The following is a 10,689-nucleotide window of genomic DNA, read 5'->3' on the forward strand; positions in this document are numbered from 1 at the left end:
CCCAGGACTGTGCCCGGCCCCGAGAGCACTCAGGCCCTGCAGCAACACCAGGGCCACCAGGGCAGCGGGGCAGGGCCACGGGAGCAGCACTGGCAGCACCAAGTGCTGCTGCTCCTGGGCACAGCTGCTGTGCCAGCCCTGATCTGCCCCAGCTCTGCACACAGACATTGCTGCTGCAGCTCCAGAGAAGGCAACAAATGGGCATCTCTGCAGAAAACTTTGTTGGGATATCCTTTTTTCTTAAAAGGTACCAAAAGTGCAGCCCCTCATTGACACAGTCTGTGGGCACAGGGAAAGTGGAGACAAACAAATTGAGAAATGGCACAAAAAATGATACTTTTTTGTGGACAATCTTAAAAACCTAAAATAAAGAAAAAAGCATCTTCAAAATGAAACCAACTAGAAATATCAAAGATTATTTTATTACAAGTGATTTGCAGAAACTGGCCAGCAGTTTAATGTTTCTGAAACCATTCAGTCATCAGTCTCCTCATTGCAGCCTTGAGCTCCTGGTTCCTCAGGCTGTAGATGAGAGGGTTCAGGGCTGGAGGCACCACTGAGTACAGAACTGACAGGGCCAGATCCAGGGATGGGGAGGAGATGGAGGGGGGCTTCAGATAGGAACATGTGCCAGTGCTGAGGAACAGGGAGACCACAGCCAGGTGAGGGAGGCAGGTGGAAAAGGCTTTGTGCTGTCCCTGCTCAGAGGGGATCCTCAGCACAGCCCTCAATATCTGCACATAGGAGAAAACAATGAACACAAAACAACCAAGTCCTAAAGAGGCACTAATTGCAATGAGCCAAAGTTTTCTAAAATAGGACTTGGAGCAGGAGAGCTTGAGGATCTGGGGGATTTCACAGAAGAATTGGCCCAGGATATTGCCATGGCACAGGGGCAGGGAAAATGTATTGGTCATGTGCATCAGAGCATAGAGAAAGGCACTGGCCCAGGCAGCTGCTGCCATGTGGGCACAAGCTCTGCTGCCCAGGAGGGTCCCGTAGTGCAGGGGTTTGCAGATGGACACGTAGCGGTCATAGCACATGATGGTCAGGAGATAAAATTCTGCTGACATGAAGAACATGAAGAAAAAGAGCTGTGCAGCACATCCCTTGTATGAGATGTTCCTGGTGTCCCAGAGGGAATTGTGCATGGCTTTGGGGACAGTGGTGCAGATGGAGCCCAGGTCGCTGAGGGCCAGGTTGAGCAGGAAGAAGAACATGGGCGTGTGCAGGTGGTGGCCGCAGGCTACGGCGCTGATGATGAGGCCGTTGCCCAGGAGGGCAGCCAGGGAGATGCCCAGGAAGAGGCAGAAGTGCAGGAGCTGCAGCTGCCGCGTGTCTGCCAGTGCCAGCAGGAGGAAGTGGCTGATGGAGCTGCTGTTGGACATTTGCTGTGGCTGCACATGGGCACCTGTTCATGGAGAAAGGACAGTGAAGGGTTAAAGGAGATATCTCTAACTAAAATCAAAGACATTTTGCATACATCCACCTCTGGAGCACACTCTGACTCACTTTTGTGTTTAAGAGTTTTGGGGTTTTGTTTTTAAGCTCTGCAGTATTTTTCCCAGTATTCCTGGATACCAAAATCTCTGCATTGCTGTTTTCCCCAAGGAGAACAGAGCAAGTTCTTTGAGGCAAAGTGAGGAGTGGGAAGTGAGGGGAGATGGTCTGTCGGTCTGACCTGTTCAGATTTCTCTGGAGTTTAGCCTTTTTTTTCGGGAGGGTTATCATCTTCCCACGCTTCCCCTAAAATGTCACCAGGTACTGCTGAGAGCAGATGGATCCACCACAGTCCAGCTCCACTTTTGGAGCCAAGGACTCACGTTGCTCATTTCACCAACCCAGCAGCATTTTCAGTGTCACAACACCTCTGCCCTTCCCCATCAATCTTATAACTCAGAGATGCTCTACGACATGTTTGCACCCTGCATTGAAGCTCCCAGCTTGGACTGACATCTCAGGGAGATTTCCAAGTGTCCTTCTGATGGCACTGGATGAAGGCAGAAGCAGCTCCCTCCCTGGCTGCACTTCCAGCACTGTCCAGAGCCAGGCACTGGGGACAGCTGTGTCACCCTGAGCCAGCTGTGCCCCCTGCCAGAGCCCCCAGTGCCGGGCAGCTGCTCCCAGCCCTGTGCTCTGCAGAGGGAACTGGGCCCGGGGCTGCAGAGCTGCCCCACGGCTCTGCTGCAGCTCTGCCTGCACAGGAGGGGCTGCACGCCTTGGAGCCCCGGCCCTGAGGGCAGAGGCTTGGCTGGGGCACAGGAGGGAGGGGGCTTGTTCAGAGGGAGGGGCTGCACTGGAGGGGATCCTCTGGGCATCTCTAAACTCTCCCTGCCACAGCATTTCTGGGTTTTGTTTTCTCTCCTTCCCTGATCTTCTCTCTGCTTCCTGGAGATTTTCCTCCTGCAAGTGTTTCCCTGTGCCTGATCTCTCCCTGCCAGCACTCCCAGACCCCAAATCTCTGTGCACTCTCCTTGGCCTGACAGAACTCTGCCTGTTTGCAGGGCACTGGCTGGGGGCAGGTTCTGTTTGCAGCTTGGGAAAAGGACAGCTGAGACTGAGCCTGATGGCTCCAGCAAAGGTGATGCTGGTTCTGTCCATGGGCAGAGTGGCTGAAAGCACATTACGGATCTCCTGTGAACCTATTGATCACTAAAATAACAGTTCTAATGTCTCATGCACTTGTCAAAATTCGAATTCCACCATTAATATTTATCCCCCTTCCCTGCTACTCACCAATAATAGGAAACTTAATAAAAAGTCTTAAGGAAATTTCCTCCTTTTTATCAAAATCGCTGTCTTGGAAATATTCTATGACTTATCAGAACCCCTCAGTATGTCAGAGCTTCATGAGCATTTCACCTGCCCTGCACCAGAAATACTCAGAGTTGTACTCACAGGGTCTGTGGGCATTGGGATGTTCCAGATTTAGGAGATCACTGCAGGAGCTGCAGCTGCATTGTCCTGCAGCCAGAGGTTCCTGTGCCAAGGGCTGGCAGTGATTCTGCCCCAGGCACTTCTCAGCCCCTTCCCAGCCCTGACTGATTGAAGCTCTCTGTGCCTCTGTGCTGTGCCCAGGCTGGCTGCAGGCAGTGCCCCAGCCCTGCTGGGCTGGGAGAAGAGCTGCTCAGCAAGAGAAATGTGCTTTTGAAGCTCTGCTTGGTTACCAGGATCACCCTCTGTGCCAGGAGCCCAGCCCAGCTCAGCAGCACAGACACAGCACAAGGACTTTAATGACCGTCTCAGGGGCTGCTGTTGTTTTCATTAGTCTCAGTCCCAGAGAGTGTGCTCAAAAAACTTCTCAAAACTCAAAGTGAGATTGAAACATTGAAGTTTCTTGGACTTTTAATGGGTCCCACTGAGGGACACGACTGAGAAAGTGTCCCCAAGTAGAGCATAATGCTGGAGGCAGAGCTAACAGCTGGAGACAAGCAAGGGAAAGGTGTCTCTGGTGCTGAGCAAACCTGGATGTGTTTCAGGAATGCAAAGGGCCCAGGCCTGAGCCCCAGCCCCTGGCAAGGCAGATCCTGTCCCTCCCTCATTGCTCAGGGCTCTTCCCGGGATGGGCACTGGCATGTGGGGATGTGCAGTGCCAAGGGCAGGACCATGGGGCGGCCCCTGCCAGGCTGCTGAGCAGGGACAAGGAGGCACTGAGGCCCCAGGGCTGCAAGGGTCACTTGTCCCCTCGTGGCCTCAGGCCCAGGGCCAGCAGCCATGGCCAAAGGGCTGCACAGGTTGGCTCTGTCAGGGCCTTGCAGCTGCTGCACATCCCTGAGCCCTCTGCAGCCCAGGCTGTCCCACGGTGTCCCTGCCCTGCGCCTCTGTCCCTGCAGGCTGTTGTCACCCCCGGCTGCCCCACCTCACTGGCCCTTCCTTTGCTGGCAGCTCTGCCTCCTGCTGCCCCTGCCTGGCCACACAAAGCCTTGGGCTGCTCCAGGCTCCTGCTGGGGACGTGCTGCACCACAGCCCTGCCCTGGGAGGGAAATTCTTCTCCTGTGTCCAGTCTGGACTTCCCCAGCTGCATTTGGGGCATAATTTCTCTCCCTGCCTGATTCCCACTATGGAGAAAAGCTCCACCATTTCCACATCCACCCTTCAAGCCCTGCCAGGCCACTCCTGATCTGTCCTCAGTCTCTTCACAGCTGAGCCCAGGCACATCAGCCTCCATACATGGGTTATGTTCTTGAGGCCTGCAAAACCCAGCTCAAGAGATCTCTGGGCCCTCTCCAAGGTGTTTGCAAAGGAAAACATTCTGCTCATATCACCAGAGGCCAAGGCCAGGCAGAACTGTCCTTCCTGGCAGCTTTTGTCTGGGAGCAATCCTAGGATAGATGGAATTTTGGCAGCCACATTCCAGTTCCTGCCATGGCCCCTGGACAAGAGGGTCAGTTCTTTTCTGCAGGAGGGAAGGCACAGAGCCCCAGTGCTTCTGAGGCAACTGAGATGCGACCACCAGAGGCCAAGGCCAGCCAGAGCTGGCAGGTTTTTTTCTGGCAGATACCCTTGCATACAGGAAATTTTTGAGGGGAAGTACCAATTTTGTCCATGGGTGTTGAAAAAGAGGGACAGTTCTTTTCCATAGCAAGGAAAGCACGGTGCCCCAGTGGTTCATGGGCAGATGAGAAGCAGCCCTGGACATTCCAAGATCAGCCAGACCTGTCAGGTGGCCCCTGGGAGGCCAAGCCAGCCAGACCTGTTCCCTGTTCCCCTCATTCCATGAAGCCTGGTCCCTTGTTTCCAGAAGGCCCTGAGGTGTCACAATGCCCCCTTGGTGACACCAGGCCCTGAAGAGTCGGAATAGTCCCCATGATTCCACAAGGCCCCACAGATTCATGGTGGTCTCTGGGTTCCATGGAGCCCCGCAGTGTCACCATGGCCCCAAAGTGTCACAATGGACTCCATGGTTCCACCAGGTCCTCACCGTGCCACCATGGTCTCCACAGGAAGGGAACAACCCAGCCCCAGTGCTGCAGGGGCAGATGAGCCACAGCCACCAGAGGCCAAGAGAAGCCAGATCAGATGGTGCTGGCAGATTTTGTCCTTGGATATAGAGAATTTTAGAGGTGGAATGCCAGTTTCAGACCTGGCTGCCTGGAGGAGAAGGACGGTTCTTTTCCATAGGAAGGCAAGGACGGAACACTGGTGTTTCAGGGGCAGATGAAAGGTGACCATCAGAGGCCAAGGGCAGCCAGACCTCTCCGTTTTGGTATTTTTTTGTCTGAAAGCAACCCTTGGATTTAGGGAATCTGGGAGGTGGAACCCCAATTTCGGCCATTTCTGCATTGTTAAGAAGGACGGTTCTTTTCCATAGGAAGGAAAGCCCAGAGCCCCAGTGTTGCAGGGGCAGAAGCAGAGAGAGAAGGCTCCTGGGAGGCCGGGCCAGCCAGACCTGTTTGTCCTGGCAGCTTTTGTCACTGAGAAATCCTTGGACCTAGGGAATTCTGGAGGAGGATTCCAAACTTTGGCCATGGGCATCTGGTCAAGATGGATGGTTTTTCCCATAGGAAAGAGAAGCATGGAGCCCAGGTGTTTTGGAAGAAGATGAGAGGTGGTCACCATAGGCCAAGAGAGCCAGACCTGTCTCTCTGGCACCTTTCATCTGGGGGAAATCCTTGGATATTCAGAATTTTGAAGGTGGAATCTCAGTTCTGGCCATGGACACCTGGGCAGGAAGAAGAGTTCTTTTCATCATAAAGGAAAGCACAAAGCCCCAGTGTTTCAGATGCAGATAAGAATCAGCTCTTTGGAAACCAAGGCCAGCCAGACATGTTTCTCCTGGAAGCTTTCACCTCGGAGAAATCCATGGATATAGGGAATCCTGGAGGCGGATTCCCAACTTTGGCCATGGGTGCCTGGATGTGAAAGGTGCTTTTTTCCCAAAAGAAAGAAAAGCACAGGGTCCCAGTGTTTCACAGGAAGATGAGAGGTGGCCCCTGGGTGGCCAAGCCAGCCAGACCTGTCTGTCCTGGCAGATTTCATCTGGGAACAATCTTTGCATAGAAGCAAACTAAGAAGAGGAATCCAAATTTTGGCCATGGGCACCTGGAAGAGAAGGACAGTTCTTTCCACAGGAAGGAGAGCACCGAGCCCCAGTGCCCCAGGGGCAGATGAGCAGCAGCCCTGGACATGCCAAGGTCAGCTGGACCTGTCAGGTGGCCCCCAGGTGGCCCAGCCAGCCAGGCCTTGATGCCTTGAGAGGCCACCTAGAGCAGAGGCTGGACAGTGTTACAGGAGTAAAGTGGGGATTTATTAAAAAGGCCTTCAAAGGATTCACCTGGGCAGTACAAGGGCCTGGCTGAGGGTACATCCAGGATGGACGCCAGGTCACACGTTTTCACAATTTTGTAAGACTTGGTTCATTTCCATATTGGGGTTAATTGTCCAATTACACCTTCAGATTATGCAGCCCCACCCTCCCAGTCTGCTCTCCTCAATTCGCTGGTGTTTTCACTTTTTGGGCCTGAAGCTTCAGCGGTGTCTATGGTTCTCAGGCAGGAAAAGGATTGTTTTGTCTGACTGCACTGTAAGAGAACTTGCTGACACTCTACATGAAGTTCAGAGTTACAGACTGATACAGCACAGAATTGGGAAAATATGGAAGCTAAAACTTAAGGCATCAGCCTGTCCCATGTTCCCTTGGTTCCATGGGGACCCACAGTGTCACAATTGCTCCTCGTAACACTCTGGGATCCACAGTGTCACCCTGGGCCCTTGGATCCATGGGAGCTTCGCAATGGTCCCCTCTGATTCCACGAGGTCCCCAGAGTGTCACAATTGACCCATGGCTCCTTGAGGTTCCCTGGTGTCACCACGGTGTCCTTGGACCTGCCTTGTCACAACTGACCCACGGTCCCATGAGGTTCCCCAGTGTCACCGTGGTCGCTGTCAGAGGCTGGATGAGATCAATGTCCCCAGACACCTTGGGCTGAGCTGTCAATCAGTCACACAGATGGGACAGCGCTCACCCAGCTCTGAACACCTGAGATATCAGAAGTCCCAGCTGGGGGGAGGCCCACGAAGGCCCAGGGGCTTAAAACCAAGGAGCACAAGGTCAGCCGCTGGTATGGACTCTGCCTTCTCCTGGGGTTTGTGTCTCACCCACACTGGAGCCCCGGGAGCTCGGAGCCACATGTGTGTCTTTCTGTGGAGCTTCTGTCTTCCTGTCTCTCTCTCTCTTTCCTCTTCTTCTAATGCTCTTTATATGGAACATTTGTGGGTACCTGAACAACTTCAGTGTTTAGGGCTTTCCAGGCTAAATGGGCTGAGTTAATGAAGTTACTGCTATGACAAGTGATTTTAGTTGGATTGGATTTGTATTAAACGCTTTTCCAAAGTTTCTTGTTCTTTTGTACTTTGCCAGTAATATTTTGGTGGTCCCGAATGGGCGCTGAGGGCCACTTGGGGGTCCCGGAGGGTCTGGGGGACACTGATGGGACAGATGGGGGCGGAACCGGGGTTCTGTGGAGCGCGGGGCATGACGGGCGTTGTAGTCCCGGCTTTAATGGGGCTCTATGGGGCCGCAGAGCATGACGGGAGTTGTAGACAAAAGAAAAGATGGCGGAGCCCCCAGGCCCCGCCCACAAAGCCATGATCCCTGGCGCTGATTGGTTGGGGCTGTGATAGGCGGGAGCCTCGGCAAATGGGAGGCAGTGCGGGCGGGAACAGCCATTCAACCCCTCCAGTCCCTCCCAGCACAGCCCAGTTCATCCCCAGTACAGCCCAGTACAGCCCCAGTGCCCCTCCAGTCCCTCCCAGCACAGCCCAGTCCCTCCCAATACACCTGAGTTCATTCCCAGGCCCTCCCAGTCCCCCCAGTGCCATCCATATCCCGCTCCAGTGTCCCCCAGTCTTCCCCACAGCGTTCCCGCCCATTGCGGGGCAGCGGCGCAGACGGAATGTCCTGCGGCCCAAACCTCCTGCTCCTGCCACACAGTGCCAGCCTTCTCCCCTCCTCCTCCTCTCCCAGCACAGCACAAATTCCAGTTCGGAGGAGGCTTCCCCAGAGAGGGCTCCGGCTCCTGTCTCAGCCCGAGTGTCCCTGCAGAGGAACAGGGCATCCTTCAGGCACTTCCACAAGCTCAGGGTTCCCATTTCATGGTGAATCTGGGATGCCGGGGGAGAACGCCGGGGCATGGCCGGCCCGGGGCGCTCGGGCGGCGCTCGGGGCCGCTCCTGGCCCGGGCCGAGCGCTGACAGCCGCGTCCCGCCCGCAGGGAAGGCGCAGGAGGCCCGGCAGGAGCGGCCCCGGCGGGTTCGCTGCTGGGCGGCGGCGGCTGCGGCGGCGGCTGCGCGGCCACGCGGCTCTCGGACGGCGCCCGGGGAGCGGCGGGGCCGGCGGCGGGCACGGAGGAGGGGAAGGAGGAGGAGGAGGGAGAGAAGGAGAAGGAGGAGAAGGATGGGGCTGTGCGGGGCAGGCGGCGAGCTCAGCCCGCTGCTGCCCTCGGCTCACAGGTGGCCATCAAAAGGGTGCCAGGGAACCGCGTCCGGCGCCGGGGCGAGCTGGTGATGAGCCGGGCCAGCGGCAGAAGCCGGGCCGTGCCGGGCGGGACTGAGCCGGGGCCCGGCAGGGTGGGAGCTGCCAGGACGCCTGGAGGGAGAGCGGGCGTGGGGCCAGCGCAGGGCGCAGAGCATCCCGGGCTGGCCGAGGGGTTCCCGACCCCCGGCACGGCATCAGCCCCACTGACGGCATCGTGCTCCTCCCGCAGCCCCACGGCACCAGCGCAGCCCTGGAGATCGCGCTGCTGGACAAGGTCTCCTCTGGCTGTGCTGGTGTCATTCAGCTCCTGGAGTGGCTTCAGCTCCCCGACAGCTTTGTGCTGGTGCTGGAGCATCCGGAGCGGTGCCAGGACCTGTCAGGTTTCCTGGCGGAGCGGGGCTTCCTGCCGGAGGAGGAGGCGCGGGGGCTGCTCCGCCAGGTGCTGGAGGCTGCAGCATCCCCCTGATGAACTGTGTCTGTGTTCCACAGGAACCCTGTCCTACAGCCCACCAGAGGGGATCCACCAGCAATGCTACCACGGCGAGGCAGCGACGATCTGATCCCTGGGCCTCCTGCTGCACCACCTGGTCATGGGGAAGCACCCGTTCAGGAAGAGCCAGGAGATATCTGTGGGCAGATCTTGTTCCCACCATGGCTCTCTCAAGGTGGATCCTCATCTCTGGCCTTGGGAGCAATACCAGTGCTGGGAGACAGCAGCAGCTCATGGGCATTCTGCTCTGACAGCTGCTGAGGAGGTGGCACATGTCCTGTTCTCCTGCTCTCCTCCAAACAGAAAATCCATGGGGAAGTTTAGGCCCAGCTCTGGGCACACCCAGCATGGCCTGGGTACGGGAAAAGGGGGCAACTTCTCCAAATGACTGGTGATTTCTGGTTTCTCTCCCCAGAGTGCCAGGATGTCATTAAGAGGTGTTTGTCCATGCAGCCCTTGGACAGGCCATCCTTAGAAGAGATTTTCCGTGATCCATGTTCCTCTGCCCTAGAAGATGGGAGAGATCCATGTGCACAGTTGGATCCAGGAGCCTAGCAGGTAACAGCTCCACACATCTCTTGGCACTCAGTGGCAAAGACAACCAGACAGGTTTTGTCCTGCCTGTAGCTCTGAGCAGGGGTCAGCAGGAGGGAACACAGCTCATGGGCTGGAGCTGAGCTGGAGACCTGGTGTGGCAAGCACTGGTGGCCAACATCCCCCTGGTTTTGCCTGCCATGGTTCATGGATGGCTGGGGCCCTGGGCAGAGCCCTGACAGCCTGGTCTGGCCCAGGGAAGAAGGAGCCCCTGGAGAAGCTGTCCCAGGTGGGGCTGCTGCTGCTGGGGACAGTGAGGACATCAAGGATGACAACCTCTTGCTCCACTTGACCACCGGCAGGCTGAAGATGGTGGACTTTGATTCTGACACCTCCTCCAAAGCCAGGCTCCACAGGGAGTTTGCAGATGAATCCACACACTGGGGGATGCTCCCAGATTTGGGCATTGCACAGCCTGGCTGGGAACCAAAGGTTCCCCCTTTGCTGGGGCGGATGCAGCTGATCCTTCAGTCGGCTGCCAGGCTGCTTTTGGAAGGGCTGGGGACATGGGCTGGGGTGGATATGAAATGGGAGTGGGCTCCTGGCCCTGCCAACAGCCCCCAGCACCCACCGTGCCTCGGGCTGGGGCTGGGCTGGGGCAGCCAGCCTGACACAAACAAACCCCCATGGTGGGAGCAGAGGTGGGACTCCAGACCCTGTGCAGGGGCTGCTTTGCTTTGCAGGCAAGGAAGGACTTGGGCTGCTCCACTGCCCTTGTTTGCTTTGGGATCACCATGGGGGCCGTGCAGGGGAAGGGAGAAAGCCTGGGATTCCCTCCCCCATGGTGGGTTTTTCCCTGGCATGCAGGGGTTGGGCCTTCCTTAGGGCCCTGACAGAGATAAGATTTTTGACCTTTTTTCTTGTTCCCCTTTTTGTCTGTAATCTATTTTCCATAATTTGATGTTTGTCTTTCTAGAGGAAGCGTTCCAGGTGGGGCCCAGTCTGGATCAGGACGTGCTTGGGAGCAGCTGCAGCGTGGATGGGCCGTGCCCTTGGAGAAGGCTGAGGGCATCGTTTGGGACCAGCTTTTCTTCCAGCGGGGGATGGCGTGAGGTGGGTCCTGTCTGCTGGGGATGGTGGGATCAGAGCTCTGGGGAGATGGCAGCGAGCACAGGAGCGTCCTGCTCTG

At 56.5% G+C, this 10,689-nt stretch overlaps 1 protein-coding gene across 1 annotated transcript; it reads right to left on the bottom strand.

The window, feature by feature from the left end:
- Positions 1-213: 213 nt before the first annotated feature.
- LOC144248869 (olfactory receptor 14C36-like) lies at positions 214-2,074 on the bottom strand. Its single transcript, XM_077790847.2, has one exon. The coding sequence runs from the start codon at positions 1,386-1,388 to the stop codon at positions 456-458; it is 933 nt and encodes a 310-aa protein (XP_077646973.2). The 5' UTR covers positions 1,389-2,074; the 3' UTR covers positions 214-455.
- Between the last annotated feature and the right edge of the window lie 8,615 nt (positions 2,075-10,689).

This window comes from Lonchura striata, chromosome 5 (genome assembly GCF_050655825.1).
Source record: "Lonchura striata isolate lonStrDom1 chromosome 5, ASM5065582v1, whole genome shotgun sequence".
NCBI classification, from domain to species: domain Eukaryota; kingdom Metazoa; phylum Chordata; class Aves; order Passeriformes; family Estrildidae; genus Lonchura; species Lonchura striata.